The following is a 25,721-nucleotide window of genomic DNA, read 5'->3' on the forward strand; positions in this document are numbered from 1 at the left end:
TAGCCTAAGGGCTACTGTACCCTAACCCCCCTCTGACCCCCCACCGGCCAATGGGAATGCATGCTTAGTAAGTGCACAGACACCGCAGCCTCAACTTACACTATCACTCTGTTTCCAGCCCTTCACTGGGATGGGCTCTTATCGGAGCCTTTGTCCAGACAAGAGATTATTTCTAAATTTGATTGAACGTTCGTGAATTTAGGCATAAAATAGTTATTACAGCCGCACTAAAATGTAGATTTGTGATAAGTATGCCACTGTGAGTGTGTGTGAGAGAGAGGAGAGAGAGAGAGAGAGAGAGAGAGAGAGAGAGAGAGGGAGAGAGAGAGAGAGAGAGAGAGAAAATGAATAAGGAAAATATATAAGAAATAAAAGAGATAAGGATAAATAAGACTGGGTGATATAATTTTGGATGTGATACATCCTGCACCTATTGGGTATATACCAGTATTAATTATACCATTATATATGTAAAATTGTGATTAAAATTGCAAAGAAAATTTCTTCCAAAAAGCACTGTCCTTTGTGATGATTCTGGGCTTATGACCCAGGAGACCTTCTGTGTATGTGCTGGATGAGGTAGGCACCAAAGGAGACACTGCTTGCTATATGATCCAGTCCCCCTCAGGAAGCTATTTGGCAATGCTATCTACAGATGGCATTATTTACCAGTTGAAAGCTCTATAAAGTATCACTTTTCAGAGCTTGGTACATATGGGTAATGTGACCAAAACTCTGAAAACGAGTTTTCTGAGTTTTGGCCGCATTTTCACTTTAGTACATCCTGCCCATAGGGAGATAGATAAAATAGAAATAAAATAGAAAATATAGAATTATTTGGAGAGCGATAGACAAAAAGATATATATATATATATATATATATATATATATAGATAGATAAATAATAAATAAATAGATGCATAGAAGATATACAGAAGAGGAAATAGGTAATATTAAAGGATAAACAACAGAAAACAAGCTAAAAAGGATAGAACTAAAAGAGAGATAAAAAAAAATAAAAATTGATAAAATAGACAACTAAAACTAGCAAAATTTCGAAGGGTGTCCAATGCTTCTACAGTTACACCTATACATTTGTTGGTTAACCACATTCTAGGGCTGAGCCTGCCTACAGCATTGGACGTCTTACTAGTCTAAGCACGGCTCACCTTCAGTCAGTTGTCTGTTCCACAGTGTCAGACATTTAAGTTATTCTATACACTTTTTCCTCATGCTGATAAACCTCACTTGCACTCAGGGAATGCTGGGAGGTGTGACCCCCTGGTGCTTCCCAGCAGGAAGCAAACACTGTACTTTTTGGGGGTGTGAGGATATTGCTAAGTGCAGAGGGGGGCGAGCCTGTGTGGTGGCACAGAGTAGCAATGCACCAATTGTAACTATGCCATTGGGTAGATAGGTAGACACACACATGCACACACATATATAAGAAAGATGGATAGAAAAGAGAGAGATAAGGAATGTACATAAACTAGAATAGATAGCAGACAGAAATATGGTCTAATATACTAACAGTAAAATGTGGTCAAACTTCCAAAAGCTGTCATTTTCAGTGGTTTGCTGCAATCCCCATATGTGTCAAGCTCCAGCAAATGAAACCTACCAGAGGTTGTCCCCAATAGTTAACACCTATAGATGGCATAATCGCCTATAGAAGCCTTTGGTTTACTATCCGCACAAATCCCCAGACAGGGATCCCTAGGATCCCCTCTCTGCCCCCCCCTCTCCCCCACACAACACAACCACCACCACCACCACCACAGTGGTCACATGAACTTCTATTTCATATTTCATAAAAGAGATGACCTTCACATAAATAATCACTGCTATGCTTGTGATAATTGTGATGTATTGCATGCCATATGTAATACATGACCTACATCCTGCTCATAGTTAGATAGATAGATAGATAGATAGATAGATAGATAGATAGATAGATAGATATTTGTATAGTGTACACATATTTTGGTCATTTACATGTCTCCAGATTACAATCTACACACACACACACACACACACACACACACACACACACACACACACACACACACACACACACACACACACACAGCCAGTAACCTCCCAGTGTATTTTTGGATTGGGGGATGACACTGTAGTACTAAAAGGAAACCCAGCAACCATGGGGAGAGTGCACAAACTCTACACAGAGATGAGGAACACATAGATAAGAAATAGGTGAGATGATAGATAGATAGATAGATAGATAAGAGAAACATGAGAAATTTATGAGCCATAGTAAAGAGAAGAACAGAGAGTGCATGTTAGATAGTTAGGTAGTTAGATACTGTAGTTAGTTAGAGAGAGAGAGAGAGAGAGAGAGAGAGAGAGAGAGATAGATAGATAGATAGATAGATAGATAGATAGATAGATAGATAAAAATGATTGATAGATAGATAGATAGATAGATAGATAGATAGATAGATAGATAGATAGATAGATAGATAGATAGATAGATAGATAGATAGATAGATAAACCATAATAAGCATGTTTGTGAACTGCAATTTGTGGCTTGTTTGTATTGTTTAGTTAAACAAGTAAGTGCCTTTTGGCTGACAATTGTAAGCTTCTCATACAGTGATTTATCTCTTTTTCCATTCCATGTTATAACAGGCTAACAGTAATTATAATAGATTATTAAGCACATGATGTCTAAATTGGCTAGATGGACAACTCACCTATCCCTAACCTTCACCTTGCCTGTCATTGCAGCTAACTATAACACCTATTATATATTTGTTGCCACAATTCTGGAATGACTGACTCAGCTTCTGCAGAAGTTCTATGTGTTTATATTTAGCATATTTATATCTACAGAAGTGTGATATGTTCTAATTGATGTTTCATAATTTGCTCTTCTTTGCAATTTTATGGTCCATTTAGTAAGAGGACATTAATTTATAATTTAAGCCCACATGTACTATAGTATCTCAATTTCTCTGGCCATTGGTTTAGAGCTAGAGTTTAATATGTGCAACATTGTAGTGGGCTTTTGAGCATCATGGTTCCTGCTTTTAAATCAGACATGCTTTGAGGCCAACACTATGTGCATGAATCTCAGCTTCAGGATACGGGACTGGTCTGAAGCTCTCTGCCTGTGCAGATGATGAATATATAAATACCTCCATCGTAATGAAATGATTGAGTTAGACAACTCATTTGGAAATAATTTACACTTTACTCAGCCACTGATCGTCCCTGCTCCACCACTCAGGCTCACACATTATTTCCATAATGTGAAATCACAGTTTATGATTTGCAGGGCCATAAAAACATAATATCAATCATCTATCAATAAGAAAACCAAAACACATTTTATTGCGATCACTAATAGACATGGTTAGTTTATCTATTCTGCAATAAAGTGGAATTGCACTGAGAGAAAGACCGTTTGGGTGAATTAATTATAAAATAACAGTTGCTAAGATACTCCACCGACATCATAGGATTAGTGAATTCATTTCTAACTTCTTAGACCACATAAGTGTGTGATATAAATTAAAGGCAAATAAAAGCCAGTGAACTCAAAACAAATTGGTAATTGTTGGTCGTCTCTTTAATGAGTTTGGTGAAATGTCAGTACATTTGTTATTTCACGCAGTTCTGCATCATATTAATAGATTTACTGAGCCGTATACTAGAAATCGGTTTGTGGGCTTTATTCGAATATATAGACCTTAATTAGAATCTAAAATTATTTTGTTACTCTGTATAAGCCCATCTCTTTTATCATATGACACACCCATTTGGAGTCACAGAGTAATTGTGTTATACTATTCTCGCAATTTGCGCATGTTCAGTAAAGTAATCCTGGAAGTAATTCATTTATATATGTTTCCAGTGCTCACAGTTTAACAGCATTTCATGGATTTCTAAATAGCAGGACCCCGTATCTAGACAGTAACGACCCAATATATGGTGGGTGTATCATTCTGTCCCAATCCAAGCTACGTTTCCCACCCTTCTCCTCACTAGTATATTCAAGCCCTTTGCCCTTATCCCAGGGAGAAGGAACAATGTCTCATGAATAAAGTGTCACTACTTGCATAACGTGCTATTCAGTAGAAGTTGATTTAAAATCTGTAATTTATTTTAATGGCCTTTGCTTTTATTCACTTAAAACCAACAAACCCTGACAGTTGGCAATCATATAATGTTACATCTTTCTCTCTCTCTCTCTGTCTCTCTCTCTCTCTCTCTCTCTCTCTCTCTCTCTCTCTCTCATCTTGTCTGCACAATTATCTTTTCATCTCAATTTAAACTTTCAGTTCCCTAATAATGCACCTCTTTTTTTGTAAATTAGAAAAAACAAACTATTTCCATTAATATTAAACTGAGGATTGTGGAGTGCAGTCAATTATCTCTTCACAAAAAGGTTTTGGGGAAATAAAAAACCCTCACAATTATCTAAAACCTCTTCCCATTGTTTTTATTTGCAATGCTGAGTATAAAAGATTTTTTTTTAACTTGTAGGTCTCTGTATAAAACGTTTTGCGAGTTCTTTGCATCCACCTTCTCGTCCCTTCTCCGATTCTCTTTCATCTCAGCTGCAGTTCACGTCTGCATTCTTCAACAGCTCACTGATCAGTAATTTATTTCCAGACTTCTGCATACTTATTATCAATGGAAGGTTAGAATCCAAGGCAGAGTTACTATGTGCTACACTGCTTAATTTAAAATAAAAGTCATTACAAAGTGAGATTAATCTGTAATAATAGCTCTTCCATTTGCTGCCCTTTACCACTTGTTGATTCTGCTTTTTTAATTTTTAACAAAGTGCATTTATGGCACTGAGATGGCATACACAGGTAATATTATGAATCTCATTATAACATTCGGTGCTCCTCGAATATTAAACAGTTATTATGTCTTATTGGAAGGCACATACACACAGTATAGCTAGTTTATCCACCATAAAAAAAAGATCAAGTATAATATAGTGTATGGATATTACTGCTCATACAGACACACACGTTTCCCAATTGGTCACTGACTTCTAGGTAGATTGCAGGATGCTTAGTATATGAAATGATTAGATCTAAACTTTACATAGCACAATATGGATATAACCCCATTGCACTCTCACTGTTATTATGGCCCAAACCCCCTGATGTTTATATGTGGTTCATTTGCCTTGTACCATCTCTTGTTTTGTATTTATACAAAACCCTATGTACACAGTTGGTATGGGGAGGCACATTAGCATACATATGGCATTGTGTACACAAGCTTTACTGCACAATCCCGATTTCTACACAACCCCACAGAGCATATCATTCGGCAGATCAATCACAAGCTGTGCGCCTCACACACCAAAAGTTTCATTGCTGGCAAATGGTTGGTGCCAGCGGCAAATTCAGCTTGTGTATTTGAAATACACATTCTTTGGTGTCATGTGTAATTTATACCATGCTCCTTGACATCAGTGCATTGTGACCACATCATTACTAAAAAGAATGTAATAGAAAGTTATCATTTCTATGTGCAGAAAAAAATATAGTCAGGAAGCGTGTTTAAAGTCTTTTTACATGTATTTAGAAAGGCAGATTAAAATCAATCGTTGAAAATGCTGAGTGTCACTTAAAAGTAGGTTTAGACGAGACAGGCTGGTAAGGACAAGCGTTTGCTGTAGATCTGAAGATCTGTCAATACAATCAGCATCGACATCTCACCTTACACGGACACTGACTTCACCTAATCATGGTCATTTGCAACTGGAATTCACTCAATCACAATAACGGGAGATGTGTTACAAATGCATAGACATACACAGCAAGCCTGGGGAGGGGGGGAAGGGGGGGTGGAGAGAGATAGAGAGGAATTAGTGGGAGACATTATAGAGAACTAAAAGAATAGTAGGGAGAGAGACGATAGATCTATAGGGACAAGGGAGATTAATAAAATACATTACAGAGGCGGACACAAAGAATAGTAAATAGATAGATAGATAGATAGATAGATAGATAGATAGATAGATAGATAGATAAGCTTTCAACGACCAACCAAATGCTTAATCATTTTCATGTGAATTGATGGAGTTGGGATCCCCTCATTCTGGGAACATATTGCTGACCCCTGATTTTCCCATTCTGAAAGAACGACAGGCAGACAGACAGGTGGGTATTGTGCTGAGGAAATGAATGCTTCAGCTGACTGGCACTGACCTTTCTGCTGCTCTCAGGCTCCCAACTGGCGGGTACATTGTCAGTTAAGTCCTAGAGGCCAGGGGCCAGATTCCCTGCACTGAATGATACCTCCCATGACAGTCGCCCTAGTCAGTAGTGCACATTGTGGTACCCAGACGTTATGCTATGTTACATTACTCATTAAGCAGTGAGATACTGTATATGGAGACTTTGATAAATAGGCCTTTGGTAGAGGAAATAGATCAGTTAATAGCTCGTTATCTTTCTTGAACTCGGAAATCACCACAATGAAGATTATAAGTGCGATCACATAATTAAATCCCTTTTTATGTGTATCAATACACCAAAGAACATAAGTTCTTAACACTCAGGCACTCCACTCATTAATTGATTTTTACTATTAATCACCTTCTTCATGTCTTAAGCATCGAGTTATCATCATACCCTGTTTTTTACGCCGAGACCATACAATGCAAACGTGTCCTTTATTCCTTGTGAGTCGGTGATAGCTGCCAGGCCAATGCTATTTCTCTATAAAGCAATTCCAGTTGGCACTGCCAGCATTGATGAAGGCTGACCCTCTGCTTTGCCCTCTGCAGGCGCTGACCTGTTCTCCAACTGCACGGAGGAATGCAAGGCCCTGGGCCACTCGGACCGCTGCTGGATGCCTTCCTTTGTACCTGCCGGTGACGGCCGCCAGGCGGCGGATTACCGCAGCAACCTTCATGTGCCCGGCATGGACTCTGTACCGGACACTGAGGTGTTCGAAGCCCCCGAGGTGCCTCCAGGAGGGGAGAGATCCTTTTCCACCTTCGGGAAAGAGAAGGCGCTGCAGGGACTGGCAGGAGTGGGTAACGGGAGCGGAGGAGGGAGCACGCAGGAGAGGAAAGAGCTGGACGGCCTGCTCACCGCCACCAGAGCGCCTTACAAGCCCCCCTATCTGAGTAAGTACTCATCAGGGATAGACAGCCAGCTGCCACCTCATTGCACCTAGGCAATGGAGGATGCAGTGTCCTAAAAATAATGGGATATGCACTTATTATTATACAAAATAAATCAATTTATTAGACACATTAATAATATACTTATCGCAGAAGTACAAGTGAAGAGACAATTGTGTGTCAATCATTCTGGTGAGAAGTGTTCTGTATATACAGATGGCATTACAGTGATCGTTGCAGTACTTGGCTCTGACTGTCTATTATTTAAGTGTATTATGTGAATAATAACACAGACTGCTCCTAACAGGGTCATATATTCCTAACAGTGCCATTTAGCATATTTGTTGGTAATAGGGTAATAAGGCACAGTATGGACACCACCAAAAAAGACACAAGTTCACTGGAATAGTGCATTATAATCTCCAGTGCACCTCATGAAGGGCACCTCTCCTGTCTTTATGGTTGTGAGTGTTCTATGTACAAAATGTTTTTATATGTATAAAATATTTCTCTAGTAGCACAACACTAAAAATAAGGGTAGTGATAGCCAAACAATTATACATGTATATTATATTATATACTACACACACACACACACACACACACACACACACACACACACACACACACACACACACACACGCACACACACACACACACACACACACACATATATATCAGGTGTATTGTGGGATCAAATGACTCCCACAAGAGGACACTCACCAGTTCAAATAGAGATAATAAGGCTTTTATTAATACCTCCAAGTCACCATAAGCATGTCGACGTTTCGGCCCCTAAGGCCTTTTTCTAGACAACCACAAGGGATAGCCATGTGATTGTCTTGTAAAAGGCCTTAGCGGCCGAAACGTTGACACGCTTATGGTGACTTGAATGTATCAATAATAGCCTTTTTATCTCTACTTGGACTGGTGAGTGCCCTCTTGTGGGAGTCATTTGATCCCACAATACACCTGGTATATACTGTATGAAGCTTTTGGGCTATCTTGAGGAGCACCCCGTGAATATTGTAAAGACAGATGTGAGTGCAGACATTCCCTGAGACTATATATATATACATATATATATATATATATATATATATATATTGTAGTGTGAAGGGACTATAAAGATATGTCAAACCAAAGAAACTGATGCAGGATTATTTTTGTTTTTCATAATTAATAATAAATGTAGAACAGAGGAACTGTTGCTCCCAATGTTATGCATAGGTAGAATGTAGAGGGGTTGGTGTCCTGTTGATAGGCTGCTCCCTGTTTTTAGCAACAGAGCATACTGATATTAAGCAAAAAAGCTAGAAGCTCTGTTGATAGGGCAGGAGGTGTGTTGAGGATCAAATTTAGAGGTTGCCACTATCCGACCAGTCATATGCTCTGAAATCATTGGTAAAACTGCATTGACAGCAAGCAGGTAAGTTTTGAGTGACAGGTGGCCCAGGCGTGTGTGTTTATATATTTTATTTATTTATTTACAGTTTCTTATATTGCGCAGCTTATTCCATTGCACTTTACAATTGGAAACAACAGTGATAAGACAAACTGGGCCCTTATTCCAAGTTGTTCGCTCGTTATTTTTCTTCGCATCGGTGCGATTTTCCGCTAACTGCGCATGCGCAATGTTCGCACTGCGGCTGCGTCAAGTAAATTTACTAAGAAGTGTGGTGTTTTACTCACGGCATTACAAGGTTTTTTCTTCGTTCTGGTGATCGGAGTGTGATTGACAGGAAGTGGGTGTTTCTGGGCGGAAACTGGACGTTTTATGGGTGTGTATGAAAAAACGCTGCCGTTTCTAGGAAAAACGCGGGAGTGGCTGGAGAAATGGGGGAGTATCTGGGCGAACGCTGGGTGTGTTTGTGACGTCAAACCAGGAACGAAACTGACTGAACTGATCGCAGTGGCAGAGTAAGTCCCGAGCTACTCAGAAACTGCTAAGAAATTTCTATTCGCAATTTTGAGAATCTTTCGTTTGCAATTCTGCTAAGCTAAGATTCACTCCCAGTAGGCGGCGGCTTAGCGTGTGCAATGCTGCTAAAAGCAGCTTGCGAGCGAACAACTCGGAATGAGGGCCTTAATCCGTCCCTGATCATGCTGTGTGTGGGGTCCGATTGGATCCCTCCCAGCATGCCCCGCAGCCACCGTGTCACTCTGCGCACGTGCAGACGTACTTCCTGGGCCAATACCCGGAAGTCCAGGAATAGATTCACATTGTGAAGGACAGCTCTGATCACAAGAGCTGTCCGCAACACTAATCGCATATGTCAATACATATGTGATTAGTGTTGGTGCAATGTGTGGTGGGATGTGCCGCAACAGGTTAATACATCCCGCCTTACATGTTTTTCTTTGCTGGCAACATATTATTTCTAATTAGTTACAAGCAGTATTTTTTTTACATAAAATATGTGGCATATTGTCATCAGTGTGATGCAGTTTTGCAGTTCAGTATAGTACCATCACAAATAGCTCTTCATTGTCAGAAAAATAGTTTTTGGGTTTAGCAGCACCATCTAAAGTAATATAGAAGATGTTAAGTGAAAAAGTGATGGTCCTTAGCTATATGCACCCAATTTCACTTACTGTATATCCTGCTTTAAGTAGGGAATAAGGGGAAATGCAATTCATCATCCTTACAGGAATTCATTTTACTCTTTAGACAAAAACTGTTATCATGAACAACACAGTTTGTTTCAGTTCACTTATATCCAACAGCTGAAATACTAAAATATGTTTTACTGTGAGTAGGAGTATTTGGGAAGGGTTGAGTTTCATGTGGGGGCTTGTGACATTATTTTATTTGTTTTATTTATTTTGTGATAAGTGAAGTAATAATTGGAGGACCCTGTAGGCAACCTCTCCTCATTTTGAAATAGCTAATAATAATAATAATAATAATAATAATAATAATAATAATAAAAATAAAGTGAAATAAAGGAAGAAAACTAACATTTTCACAATTTCATGTCTAAGGCCACTGAGAGCGGCCATGGGCCAGGGCACTGAGGGGGTGTGACCAAATCAGGGGTGGCATGGCTATGTCCCCTCAACAGAAAAGAAGTAAAAAAAAAAAGTTGTCCGGCAGCTGCACAGGGCGTTCCGATGGCTGCACAGGTGCACAGTTGTTCCACTTAGCAGCTAAACTGGGCCCCTGCTGGTTTCCTCCAACAAGCCTGGCCTGGGTAATTAGTATCCGCCCCCTCTCTCTCTTTGCATATGTGTAGGTGTGTGAATATTACCAGTAATATTTTTTTCTGTAAGTTAGCTCTCATTTCAGGTTTAGTGATCACATAAACAAAAACTGGAGTAATTGTTTTAGGTCCTGATTCAGCATGGGTTGTAGTTTTGCAAAAAATTGCAGCCACCATGGCACACCCCATAAACGGTCCAGACACGCCTGCGTTGTCTGGACCGCAACACCTCAACGCCTCCCCAAAAACTCTGCGTCACTGCCCCGTGAATGCCTCTGCCTGCCAATCAGACAGAGGCGTTTACAAATGTGAGATTCTATCGCATCTCACTGTGTGTGCAGGCACAGTGAAGTTTCTGTGTATGCGCACACTGCAGAAGGGCTTTAGCGTGCAAACGCTTCATAGATGCATTCCATGCTGAATCAGGCCCTTAGTCTTAAGTTTTAAGCTGAATCTGAGTTGGGAGCAAAGCAGAAAAGTAAACTATACATCATGGTGTAAAAATAAAACTGTCCAGTATATGTAGTCTAAATTCAAAAGCAGCCAGTATATGCCCTGCATATACAGAAATCAATATATTTTCAACTCTTAAAACACAACTTGGTTTGTACCATACACAAAGTTACTTGCTTTTTTTTGCTATGCTCTAAACTCAAAATCAGCCAATTAAAGTGTAACATAAATACAGACTAATTTGCAAGTGTAACCCCTGTCCATATCTGTACATGTTATTTTCACTCTTGTAAAGTTTATATAGCACTTAACTGTTCTGCAGCTCCTGCTATATCCTCTGCCGTCCAACACAGCAGTTCATGCTGCTCAGTGCAAACCTAATGACATTGCAGTTTTGCTGCAGCAAAGGGGCTACACAACGGACAATGGGGGTCATCGTGACCCGATCGCAAGCTGCAGTTTATTGCAGCAGTGCGATCGGGTCAGTACTGCGCATGCTCCAACACAACAAAGCGCCGGCGCATGCCAGATGGCCGAAGGCAGTCATTGCCTAGCGATCACCTTTGCTTGATTGACAGGCAGAGGCGGTCGCTTGGCGGGAGGGGGCTGGACGGCGGCATTAAGCCACCGTTTATGGGGCGTGGTTTGGCCAATGCAGGCATGGCTGGACCGATGGGGGGTGGCGGGCTGCGGCGGCTGCATGACATCACACGCAGCCGCTGCGACCCGGGCAGCGAAGAGGTTCTCCCGGCCAGCCACAGGAGCTGTGCTGGCTGGGAGCTACTCCTGAAATGCAAAAGTATCGCCGCTGTGCGATGCTTTGCACCTTTGTGTGTGTGTGTGGGGGGGGGGGGGCGGCACTGACATGCGGGGCAGACTAGCCCTGTGCTGGGTGTCACCCAGCATGTCTGAGTGACTGATCGTAGCTGTGCTATATTTTGCACAGCTACGATCAACTCGGAATGACCTCCAATGGTGGTAGCTTCAGGTGAGACATACAGTACGCTATACAGTACTGTGCAAAAGTATTAGTAAGCTGTGGAAAAATTGCTGCAAAGTAAGAATGCTTTCAAAAATAGAAGCGTTAATAATTTAGTTTTATCAATTACTAAAATGCAAAGTGAAAGAACAGAAGAGAAATCTAAATCAAATCAATATTTAGTATGACCAACCTTTGCCGTCAAAACAGCATCAATTCTTTTAGGTACACTTGCACACCAGTTTTTGAATGAACTCTGCAGGGAGGTTGTTCCAAACATCTTGGAGAACCAACCACAGATCTTCTGTGGATGTAGGCTTGCTCAAGTCCTTCTGTCTCTTCATGTTATCCCAGATAGACTCGATGATGTTGAGATCAGGGCTCTGTTGGGGCCATATCATCACTTCTATGACTCCTTGTTCTTCTTTACGTTGAAGATAGTTATTAATGACATTGGCTGTATGTTTGGGGTCGTTGTCCTGCTACAGAATAAATTTGGAGCTAATCAGATGCCTCCCTAATAGTATTGCATGATGGATAAGTACCTTCCTGTATTTATCAGCATTAAGGACACCATTAATCCTGGCCAAATCCCCAATTTTGCTGAAATGCAGCCCCAACCTTGTAAGGAACTTCCACCATGCTTCCCTGTTGTCTGCAGACACTCATTCTCAAGCCCTTTGGTGAACAAGCCCTTCGGCGAACAAAATTCCTTCAGTTACAGCCAGATACTTCAAATTCTGACTCATCAGTCCAGAAAACCTGCTTCCATTTTTCTGCATTTTTCCTTTTGTCTTCATGCATAGTTGAGGTACTTGGCCTTGTTTCCACGTGGAAGGTTAGGCTTTTTGCCTGCAATTCTTTCATGAAGGCCACTTATGGCTAGACTTGTCAGAAAAACAGTAGATGGGTGTACATGGGTTCCACTGGTGTCTGCCAATTCTGAGCTGAATGCACTGCTGGACATTGTCTGTTTTTGAAGGGAAGTATGCATGAAGTGTCTTCATTTGATGCACTTAGTTTCCTTGGCTGACCACTATGTCTACTGTCCTCAATGTTACCCGTTTCTTTGTGCTTCTTTAAAAGAGCACATTTTGAAACCCCAGTCTGCTTTGAAATATTTTCCTGGGAGAGACCTTGCTGATGCAGTATAACTACCTTGTGTCTTGTTGCTGTGCTCAGTCTTGCCATGGTGTATGACCTGTGACATGAAACTGTCTTCCACAACTTCACCTTTGTAGTAGAGTTTGGCTGTTCCTCACCCAGTTTTCAGTTATTTCTATTTCAGTTAATGACTTTGTTTCAACCTACATATGAAAATGATGATCATTATCACCTGTTTGATATGATTGGTTAATCATACACAGGACTATAATCCTACTAAATACCTGACTTTGTGCAAGTGTACCTAAAATAAATGATGGTGTTTTGAAGGCAAAGAGTGGACACACCAAATTAATTCTCTAAAAGACTTAATTTCCATAAAAGTGAAAGTAAGAACACTAAAGGGTTTTTTACTGGGTAAGCACATATGCATGTGTGTATATAATTATCATTATGTTGCCAAATCACATACCAGATCAAATATATGGGGGGAAAAAATCAAACATATCTATAAGCTATGTTGACTAGAGACGTGCTTTATACAGAAAACTTTATGGGATTAAATCGATTTGCTTTGTTGTGTGGTCTCCATGTTCTGTGAATTGTGATACTACGACATCCCATATTTTGTTGCACACCACCACTGTAAGGGAAAGTGGTGGATGCTGGTGTTCACAAAGTGCCAGTGCTGGGACCCTTTCTCCAACATCTAGCAGCCATAGCCACTAATTGTAAAGCCTGCACATCACTGCCTAAGACAGAGGTTCCCAAACATTCTTGAAACATGGTGCCCTAGAGTATCAGCATTTTTTGTTCCACGGCACCCCTAGGATAAATGGGTTTTTAATTGATAAATTTGGGATAAATAAAATGAAATAAAGTACACTGTGACTGTCATCCTTAGGTTCAGTAATGTGATTGTGTACAGAGCTGTGCTTCTGATTGTTCATGTTTTATTATTGGCAGCCGCTAGCACTAGTTTTGCCTATCACTTTGACTATAAATAATTTGATTTTGTCTAGGACCACCAACCCGAGGCACCCATGCAAGAGCCTTGCGGCACCCCAAGGTGCCTAGGCACACAGTTTGGGAACCACTGCCCTAAGAGTTAAATTTCCTTTTAAACAGTTATGTCATTTTGTGGCAGTGAAAGACAAAAAAAATATTATCATACAAGTATAGTCTAGACTAAGGAATCTTTTATTAAGTATTACCTTAAATATGTAGTGAAGGTTTTGGCAGACATTCAGGAAAATTGTATTCAAGTTAACTTGCTGCCTTTAAAGAAAAGGAAATTCACATCTATACATACACAAAAGGTTGGAAGTAATGCTGGACACACATGGCTATAATATGTATTTGAACAGAAATAAAATAGTCTTTGAATGAGATTAAAAAAAAGAAATGAAAGTACCCTGAATGGTTAAGTATCCAATAAAGCAACACAATTGTAGCACAAGTAAGCAAATTATACTATCAAGGACAAACAATATGCAGCTACACAGCAAGTCATCTCCTCCACATAAAGCAGCCAATGAGAAACAGGGAGTACCAGACAATGTCAATCACAATGCGCTTGAAGTGCTTAAAGAGCATACTACTTAGAGCGACAGTGTTACATTGTAGCACTGCATATAAAAAACATTGACTGTAAAGTATATGGACCTGTCTAAAAAATATAAATACCATCCAAATGTGTCAAGGTAAAACAAATGCAAATAATGTGTACTATATATAGACATAGATATATTAACATGCACTTCTGCATTCACTATCTATAAATAATTAATTTATATGGCCACAATTCAGCAACAATCTCGATATTGTCCTGAAGCTTATCAGGCAATATCAACACAATTTTTTTAAAACCTTTTTTTTTTTTCACAGCTATTCAGCAAATAACTTTGAAACATGCTGTTCCTGCGATGTTCAAGAAGGCTTTGTTTTTGGATTCCGAAAGCGAAAACCTTCCTGTTTCTTGTTCTGAGCCATGTTCATATGTACCAGTACCGTACGAATAGTCTCATTCCCTGCAGTGTGACTAACGGCTTGTATATGTTCAGCTCCAGGCTCACAAAAGTGTCTAAATGTACTAAAAAGTGTACATAGGCTTTATATTAGTCTGTATACAATTATATTTATTTGTTTTTTATATATACAACTTATATCTAAAATGTATATATAAAACCGCATAATTATGAATGTATACAGACTAATATAAAGCCTTTGTACACATTTTAATAAATGTAGACACTTTTGTGAGGCTGAAGCTGGATGTGCATCTTACACTCAACAAACTGTGATGAAGGAGACTGGAGTGGAGTTTCAAGATCCTGCAGTGATTGATAGGAAATTCCCATATGTCCCTGCAGATTTCTTGATTTTTAAGGATTTTCTTTATATAACACCAATTAGAAATGGCGTTCTATAAAATAATCTTTTATTGGGAAGTTTAACGTTTTTATGCATACTGAATAGCATAAAACGTTAAAGCACTATAGAGATCAATGGATTGATCCCTACTGTGTGATACTCAGCAAGATGGGTAATAACTAATAAGATAATTGCATTATCTTCTCCATTAACCCTTTGCTGAATTGTATTATGTTAAAAATGTGTGAAACGCTTGTTTCTACATTTTTAATGGAAAAAAAAAACCTCCTGAATTGAGCCCTGTGTGAGTTATTGCAAGAATTATTCTCATTTTTGTGCTGAGATTTAGAACATACATTGGCAGCTTATAGGCACTTTTCTTGTCTGGTATCAAAGAAGAAGTTGTCAACCAACAAAATGAGCCCAGCTCAGGTTACCAAGAATTATATGCATCACTTTCAGGCTATAAAGCAGCCACATCTTGTGTGCAGTGCAGTAAACATTGAGAGGCCATTGAGACTGAGGGAGGGAAGCTGCAATTTAAAATATAAAATAGTGGTTGTGTAGACAACAGTTTTCTGTTATCTAAATAGAATGCAGCTCAAGAAAATCGTGGAGGAAATAGCATGGTATCATTAATGCCTATGCTGAGCCACCTATACTGTGCAGATGAACAGTAACAGCATAAGAGGCTCAGAGGAAAGCATGAGAAAATGGTGTCATCATAAATCAATGAATTAATTTAAATCCTACAGAGAATCGGTTTCAAAGCACAATCCACCTGTTCCAGTGTGACAGGAGGATACATGGTTACATAGGAGGAAATGTATCAAGCCTTGTAAAGAGCAGGGGAGTGAACAAATGGAGATATTGCCCATTACTACTGATTAGCTTCTAGCTAGCATTTATCTAGGTCTGTACAGTTTATATAATGATGCTATTTGTCCACATGTCCACTCTTAAGAAAGGTTGATACATCACCCCCTTATTGGGTGATACTGATCCTTCCGCTGTAGCTTCCCACATATTTTAATTTTATCTCCTCCCACCATATTACTTCTCATTGACAGGAACCCAACATAAACATATAAATGCACTACTAGCTCATTTCCACACCAATCTCCTGGAGTAATATGTGTTACTTTTAGTAATTTGATTGGGATGCGGTCAGGATGCTGGTGGTCAGAATCCCAGTGTCAGAATCCCGACATGCAGCCAAAATGCAGACGCCAGAACTCTGACATCAGCCGGAATCCCGACACCCGGCATCCCAATCCTAAGTATGCGGACCTCTGTAGTGTTAGCCTGCAGGCAGAGCAGGTTAGGTTTAGGCATCCCCTTGGTTTAGGCTGGAGGGGTGAATAGGTTTAGGCTATGGGTAGGGGGGACCAGTTTTAGGTACCAACGGGGAGGGTTAGGCTGTGGGTGAGGGGGATGGGGTGTTAGGCTTAGGCTGCGGGAAGGGAGGGTTAGGGAGCTATTATGGGAGGGTAAGTATACCCTCCATCGGGATCCTGGCATCCCGATTTTGCTGGTAAAGTGTATCACACCATTTTGAATAACTGATTGGCTATTGAATTGGAGGGATGGGGGTAGTAGGAAGGGCACTGGCATGCATGAAATAAGTAATGTTAATATACATGCCCAGAGCCTAATCAGAAGCAATGCTTGTTCACATTTTATTCATACTGAATAGGTAATTAAGTATTTAAAAAAAAAACGACTATACATAAACAGAACTGATGATTAACTACTCTGTTTATGACTGAACCTTCAAATTGTAACAAATTGGAGCATAATACAAGCTAATAATATACTTGACAATACTTTGCTTTCAATGCAAATTACAAATCATTTTTTTTATTGTTAGTCATTAAACAATAGGAAGAGAAAACCAAATAACCCCTGAATAAAAATTGTTACCTTACGCTATAAACTTAAAAAAGGGATGTGTTCTTCTTAATATAAAGTAGTATGCATTAAGAAAAGGTTAGAAGTTGAGTCTAGGGAGAAATCTGATTGACATTTTCAAGCCAGGAAGAGAGGGTTGCCCTTTTAGGTAGATTGGTAATGGTGTCAGTATGTGATTCAGGTTATTGCGTATTTGTAGAAAAAAATGATTTAAGAAAAAAAGGATTTATGAAATGTTAAACTTGATAGACTTTTATTTTCATCTTTAACAGCTAAGCAACTGTATAATTCAATTTTCTTATTTACTGTTTTAGATCTGTAGAAATAGGGAATGGATTCACTTTGCTACATGACAGATGACCCAGACTTATATGCCGTATTTCATTGATTTTAGACGTGTCCACTCAGAATCACATGTTAAATGACTCTCATGGCTTCTGCACAATTAAAAATGATCTCTTTGTGTGTGCACTGTTCATACAAAGATTGAACAGACAGGGCAAACTAAGGTCATCCACAATAACAAACTAGATAATAACCTAAATGTATCTCTAATTGCAGTTCTGGATTATGTAAAGTGTATTTGCACAGTTCTAATGTTACTGAGAAATTGGCACTGATGTCAAATGTAAATGTGCTTTGTAATATTGTACTTTTCTTATCAATGGAAATTGACCGCTATGTTTGTTTAGAGTGAACACATATGTGTTGAAACAGTTGTGTATATGCATAATAATGTGCATTGATTTCAGATTATATAAAGACAATTCATTGATGTGCTAGTTAATGTCACTTGTGCAAGGGTCGAACGGGCCAAAAGTGCTACAAGGAAAATCCCCTTCCTCTTTTATTGTCGGGTTGCAGACTGTGCACTCAGATTATACATTGTTATTCTATTAGAGGGTCAAGTACATGGGAGTTTACTAAAAGTTGATTTGGGTCAATTTTGATAGATTTTGGTAGATGGCTATTTTTGATCGAGTTGGTGTTTCAGGGTCTAAATCACACATTAACTAACATGATTTTTTACATCCTTTTAAAAAAATGTCAAAAATCATCTGTTAGTAAATGTGAGATTTAGGGGAATATTTACTAACAGTCAATCTGGATCGACTTTTGGTCAATGTTTGATCGATGTTTGGTTGATTTTGTATTTCATGGTCTAAATTCCACATTTACTAACAGATCATTTTTTACAATTTTTTAAACAATGTCAAAAATCATCTATTAGTGAATGTGTGATTTAGACCCTGAAACACAAAATTGACTAAACATTAACAAAATAATTGACCCAAATCAACCCTTAGTAAATATACCCCATGTCCTCTAATAGCTGGCCAAGCATCTGTGTGGGCTGATCTCACCCCATAATAACTGCTCAGACCCCTTAAGCAGGGGCCCCTACCACTGCATTCCCCCAGTGGGCCCTTCATGCCCCAGTCCAACACTGCTTGAGTCTGTAAATTAAATGTCTACTCCGTTTCAGTTTTGGTTTTCATTAAATATTCCCAGTTTGTTTTTTTAAACAAATTTATAAACATTTATTTTTCTGCTGCCTATCTTGGAAAAAACAACATTTTGTTCATGGATAATTATGATTGTTGCTAATGAAAGTGCCTCCCTGGCTCACGTTTTATACTGAATATGAGAAAAACTTCTTTTACTATTCAGTTTCCCCGCAGCAGTAAGGTTTCATTTTTATTGTGTTCTGTAACAATGTTACAGTAATGTGAAGCTGGGGGATCCATTAATGCTGTTTTAACTGATTTCATAGATCAGATGAATCTCTCCTGCTCACAGTTAGGTTAAAAGCATTTATGGGGGTTTATGTCATAGGGCAGTGGTTCCAATCTCTTTGGAGTCATAGCACTCCTGCGCCAAAAGTTTCTTATTGAGAAATTCAGAAAAAAATAAATTAAACTAAGTAACTTGTGTTTATATGTCATCCTTAATTTCAGGACTGTGATAATTCACTTCTGTTTATCCACATTTTTTATGATTGGAACTACAACCACTGGCTTTGTCTATTACATTGACCGTAAATAATTTTAATTGGTCCTGGACTGGCAACCCAGGGCACCCCTGCATGTACCCCAAGGCACCCCAGGTTGCCTATGAACACAGTTTGAGAACCACTGTAATAGGGTCTGACAGTGTCAGACTGGGGCATGTAGGGCCCACCGGGGGAATGCAGTGGTAGGGGCCCATTTTAGGGGTGTTGCCAATCTGCTGAGGGGGTGTGGCCTGTCACCTCATTGGTTTGACTAACCATTAGAGAGTGCAATGTCTGGGTCCCTTCATAAAAATATACAGTAAATTCAGCTGCTGCATGCATGATAATGTACCAGATTAATAACAGATTAATAACAGCAATGCACAATAGAAAATACAGCATAGTCTAGTATAAGGTAACATAAGTATAATGTATAATTCAAGTTCACAGACTGGAACCTGATCCTTAGACCAGGAGGTGGGCCCCCGGGCAGTGGGACCCACCGGTGGTTTCCCCTGTACCCCTGTGGGCCAGTCCAAGCCTGGGGTCTGAGGTCTGAGAAGCAGCGTGATTCTGGCAATCTTTGCCGCAGCTTTAAAGCAGAAATCATTTAGAAGCAAGAATGTAAAATTATAAAAATAAAAAATTATTGCTGCTTTATATCTGCTGTCAAAGTTGCTGGAATTACACTGAGCACAGATCTCAGATCCTATCACATAAACAGCTTAATCTGATCCAGTTCGTATTTCACAAGTTGATAAAATCTATTTTGGGGTTTGACCTAAAAAAAATTAGCTGTATTTTTAAAATACTTTTTAGATTAATTTGTGCATGCGCAGTGTGAATTCAAGAAAACATGCTACACAAATGGGTAAAACACAAGTTTATGTATTTGACAACAGTGCATTAGCCCCTATGATCAATTTGCTTCTCTTATCTTAAAAGATAGACACATGTTATACTGTTACCTCTAACAGTCCCCATTTAGTCTGTGTCCTACTTTTACATTTTGTATTGCCTTGTGTCCTACATTTCCACTTCCATTTTACCCTGTAGCTACTAGGATCTTGACCTCCTCTTTAAAATTTTCTTTGATTTGATTCTGACCTGCATACTGTTAAATCCAACATGCATGCTAGATCATTGTATATCCTCCATTTCATTTTTCTTTATTGGATTATTTACTTTCTAAATATTTGTTGCATCATGTTATTCAGTTGCTGATATCTGTTATGCAGGAACAAAAAAAGGATTCTGTCAGCAAAGTTCATAATTATAGCATTCAGTAATGATTTTATGAATTGTAGCATATTTACCAGCCAGTAAAAATGTCAAAATGGTCTCTATCTACAGACTAATCCTCATAAGCACTCATTACTTATACAATATTGCAAACTGCATATGACAGAAACAAAATCTACAGTAGAGGGAGCACTTGCAGGTACAATATTCCTGGTTATGACAACAATGAAAGAAATGTAAAGGTTACATTTATTTATTATCAGTTTCTTATATAGTGCAGCAAAGTAAGTTGCACTGTGCAATTGGAATCAACTGTGATAAAACAAAACTGGGTAATAAGTAGAGATGTGCGACGGGCACTTTTCGTGTTTTGTGTTTTGGTTTTGGTTTTAATTCCCCGCTCGTGTTTTGGTTTGGTTTTGCCAAAACCACCCTTTTGTGTCTTGGTTTTGGTTTTGTATCTGGATGATTTTTGAAAAAAACTTAAAACCAGCTAAAATCACAGACTTTGGGGGTAATTTTGCTCCTACGGTATTATTAACCTCAATAACATTCAATTTGACTCATTTCCAGTCTATTCTGAACACCTCACACCTCACAATATTGTTTTTAGGCCAAAAGGTTGCAACGAGGTGGCCGTATGACTAAGCACAAGTGTGCGGCACAAACACCTGGCCCATCTAGGAGTGGCACTGCAGTGGCAGACAGGATGGCACTTAAAAAACTAGGCCCCAAACAGCACATGATGCAAAGAAGAAAAAGAGGTGCAAGATGGAATTGTCCTTGGGCCCTCCCAACCACCCTTATGTTGTATAAACAGGACATGCACACTTTAACAAACCAATCATTTCAGCGACAGGGTATGCCACATGACTGTGGCTGAAATGACTGTTTTGTTTGGACCCTCACCAAAAAAGAAGCAATCAATCTCTCCTTGCACAAACTGGCTCTACAGAGGCAAGATGTCCACCTCATCCTCCGATTCCTCACCCCTTTCACTGTGTACATCCTCGTCCTCACAGAGTATTAATTTTTTCCCACGGGAATCCACCATAACAGGTCACTGTGTACTTTCTGGAAGCAATCGCTTGTCAAGGTCTTCCAGGAGAAATGTATAATTAATTTTGATGAACATCATCTTCTCCACATTTTGTGGAAGTAACCTCCTACGACGATCGCTGACAAGGTTACTGGGTGCACTAAACACTCTTTCGGAGTACACACTGGAGAGGGGACAACTTAGGTAAAATAAAGCCAGTTTGTGCAAGGGCATCCAAATTGACTCTTTTTCCTACCAGTATACATACAGACTGTCTGACATGCCTACTTGGATGCTGTCCCTCATATAATCCTCCACCATTCTTTCAATGGTGACAGAATCATATGCAGTGACAGTAGACATGTCAGTAATCGTTGGCAGGTCCTTCAGTCCGGACCAGATGTCAGCACTCGCTCCAGACTACTCTGCATCACCACCAGCGGGTGGGCTAGGAAATCTTATCCTTTTCCTCACAGCCCCAGTTGCGGGAGAAAGTGAAGGAAGAGCTGTTGATGGGTCATGTTCCTCTTGAGATGACAATTTTGTCACCAGTAGGTATTTGAACCTCAACCGTAAAGAGAGATACAACGTAGGCTTTAAACCTAGGATCATGCATGGTGGTCAAAATGTAGTGCTCTGATTTCAACAGATTGACCACCCTTGAATCCTGGCAAAGCAAATGAAGGGCTCCATCCACAAGGCCCACATACTTTGCGGAATCGCTTTGTCTTAGCTCCTCCTTCAATTTCTCCAGCTGCTTCTGCAAAAGCCTGATTATGTGAATGACCTGACTCAAGCTGGCAGTGTCTGAACTGACTTCCCGTGTGGCAAGTTCGAAGGGTTGGAGAACCTTGCACAAGATGGAAATCATTCTCCACTGCGCTTGAGTCAGGTGCATTCCCCCACCTTTGCCTATATCGTAGGTGGATGTATAGGCTTGAATGGCCTTTTGCTGCTCCTTCATCCTCTGAAGCATATAGAGAGTGGAATTCCACCTTGTTACCACCTCTTGCTTCAGGTGATGGCAGGGCAGGTTCAGAAGTGTTTGCTAGTGCTCCAGTCTTCGGCACGCGGTGGCTGAATGTCAAAAGTGGCCCACAATTTTTCGGGCCACCGATAGCATCTCCTGCACGACCCTGTCATTTTTTTAAAAATTATGCGCCACCAAATTAATTGTATGTGCAAAACATGGGACATGCTGCAATTTGCCCAGATGTAATGCACTTACAATGTTGGTGACGTTGTCCGGTATCACAAATCCCCAGGAGAGTCTGGTGTAAGCCATTCTGCAATGATGTCCCTCAGTTTCCTTAAGAGGTTGTCAGCGGTGTGCTCTTATGGAAAGCGGTGATACATAGCATAGCCTGCCTAGGAACAAGTTGGCATTTGCAAAATGCTGCTATTGGTGCCGCTACTGTTGTTGCTGCGGGAGGCCATACATCTACCCAGTGGGCTGTCACAGTCATGTAGTCTTTAGTCTGCCATGTTCCACTTTTCCACATGTCTGTGGTTAAATGGACAGGGGGCACAACTGCATTTTTTAGGACACTGAGGACACTTTTTCTGACGTCTGTGTACATTCTCTGTATCGCCTGCCTACGAAGCGGAACCTAGATGGGATTTGATACCGGGGACACAGTACCTCAAACAATTCTCTAAGTCCCACTGAACTAATGGCGGATACCGGATGCACTGAACTAATGGTGGATACCAACATAGCTTTCAAGGCCTCATTTATCCACTTTGCAAAAGGATGACTGCTGTCATATTTCATCTTAATCACAAAGGACTGTTGGACAGTCAAGTGCTGACTGGAAGTAGTACAAGTGGTCTTCCAACTTTCCCTCTGGGATGACGATCGACTCCCAGCAGCAACAACAGCAGCGGCCGCAACAGCAGGCGTACCACTCAAAGATCCTCCGGAGGAATCCCTGTTAGCAGAGGACTCCTCAGTCTTGACAGTGGCATGGCCTGCAGGACTATGGATGTTCGTGACTGAGGAGGAAGTTGACGTTGAGGGAGTTGGTGGTGTGGCTTGCAGGGGCTTGGGTACAAAAGGAAGAATGAATTTAGGTGTCAGTGGACTGCTTACACTTTTACCCAAAGTTTCACAACTTGACACTGACTTATGATGAATGCGCTGCAGGTGACATATAAGGGAGGATGTTCCTAGGTGGTTAACATCCTTACCCCTACTTATTACAGATTGACAGAGGCAACAGATGACTTGACACCTGTTGTCCGGATTTGTGGAGAAATAATTCCACACCGAAGAGGTGGCTTTTTTGGTAGTTTGCCCAGGCATCACAATGGGCTTCTTCATCCCATGGACAACAGGTGTCTACCCCGGTGCCTGACTTAAACAAACCACATCACCATGAGAATCCCCATTATCAACTTCCTCCTCAGCACCAGCAACACCCATATCCTCATCCTGGTGTATTTCAACAGTGACATCTTCAATTTGAATATCAGAAACTGGACTGTGGGTGGTCCTTCCAGCATGTGAAAATGGTAGAAGGAGAGCCCTCTTTCCGTCCAGTGATGGGAAGGTAAGGAATAGCAACCGCAGACACATAAGGACTCTTCTTGGGTATTTGTGATACCATCTCAGAACTCACAGTTCTTTTCTGTGCTTTTTCCATCTTCACTCTTATTATGTTTTTAGCGGGAGGATGAGGGCTTCCATCGTCATGTGAAGCTGAACCACTAGTACCATTGTAATTAAACGGCAGGATCACTGGACTTATACAGCAGAATCACTAGATTTATACAGCAGTACCGCTGGACATATACAGCAGTATCACTGGACATATACGGCAGTACCACTGAACATATACGGCAGTATCAATGGACATATATGGCAGTATCACTGAACATATACGGCAGTATCACTGGACTGGACTTATACGGCAGGATCAATGGATTTATACGGCAGTACCGCTGGACATATACGGCAGTACCGCCGGACATATACGGCAGTATCACTGGACATATACAGCAGTACCGCTGGACATATATGGCAGAATCAATGGACATATTTGGCAGTATTACTGGACTGGACTTATACGCCGGTTCCACTGTAATTATACAGCAGAATCACTGGACTTATACGGCAGGATTACTTTAATTGTACGGCAGGATCACTGTAATTATACGGCAGGATCACTGTAATTATACGGCAGGATCACTGAATTTATACGGCAGGATCACTGGAATTATACGGCAGGATCACTGGATTTATATGGCAGTACCGTTGGACATATACTGCAGTACCGCTGGACATATACGGCAGTATCAATGGACAAATACGGCAGTATCACTGGACTGGACTTATACGCCAGTAACACTGTAATTATATGGCTTGATCACTGGACTTATACTGCAGGATCACTGTAATTATACCTCAGGATCACTGTAATTATATGGCAGGATCACTGGAATTATACGGCAGTACCGCTGGACATATACGGCAGTATCACTGGACATATACGACAGTATCACTGAACTGGACTAATACGCCAGTTCCACTGTAATTATACGGCAGAATCACCGGACTTATACAGCAGGATCACTGGAATTATATGGCAGGATCACTGGATTTATATGGCATTACCGCTGGACATATACGGCAGTACCGCTGGACATATACGGCATTATCAATGGACATATACGGCAGTATCACTGGACATATATGGCAGTATCACTGAACATACATTGCAGTATCACTGGACTGGACTTATACACAAGTACCACTGCAATTATACGGCAGGATCACTGGACTTATACTGCAGGATCACTGGATTTATACAGCAGGATCAGTGTAATTATACGGCAGGATCAGTGGAATTATACGGCAGGATCACTTGATTTATACGGCAGAACCACTGGACATATACGGCAGTATCAATGGATATGTACGGCAGGATCACTGGACATATAAGGCAGTACCACTGGACATATACGGCAGGCCGGCAGCACAGAGACACCACCACTGGACTGATGCAGGGCAACACCGCACCACTGCAATGGACTGGACTTATACAGCAGCACTGGACATATGGCAGCAGAGGACACCACCACTGTGACTGGACTGATGCAGCACAACACACCACCACTGGACTGATGCAGCACACACAGCACCAATGGACTGGACTTATACAGCAGCATTGGACATATGGCAGCAGAGGACACCACCACTGTGACTGGACTGATGCAGCACAAGACATCACGACTGGACTGAGGCAGCACAACACAGCACCGCTGGACTGGACTTATACAGCAGCACTGGACATATGGC

General features: G+C 40.5%; 1 protein-coding gene across 3 annotated transcripts in view; it reads left to right on the forward strand.

The window, feature by feature from the left end:
- Positions 1-25,721, forward strand: part of PCDH10 (protocadherin 10) — a 75,516-nt gene that overhangs the window by 8,179 nt on the left and 41,616 nt on the right. The window contains exon 4 of one of the 3 annotated variants that reach the window (XM_063920354.1): positions 6,783-7,127. The exons of the other annotated variants lie outside the window; for them this stretch is intronic. Coding sequence (XP_063776424.1) covers positions 6,783-7,127 — 345 coding nt within the window. The remainder of the gene's footprint in view (positions 1-6,782; positions 7,128-25,721) is intronic. 3 annotated transcript variants of the gene reach the window in all.

This window comes from Pseudophryne corroboree, chromosome 1 (assembly GCF_028390025.1).
Source record: "Pseudophryne corroboree isolate aPseCor3 chromosome 1, aPseCor3.hap2, whole genome shotgun sequence".
NCBI classification, from domain to species: Eukaryota; Metazoa; Chordata; class Amphibia; order Anura; family Myobatrachidae; genus Pseudophryne; species Pseudophryne corroboree.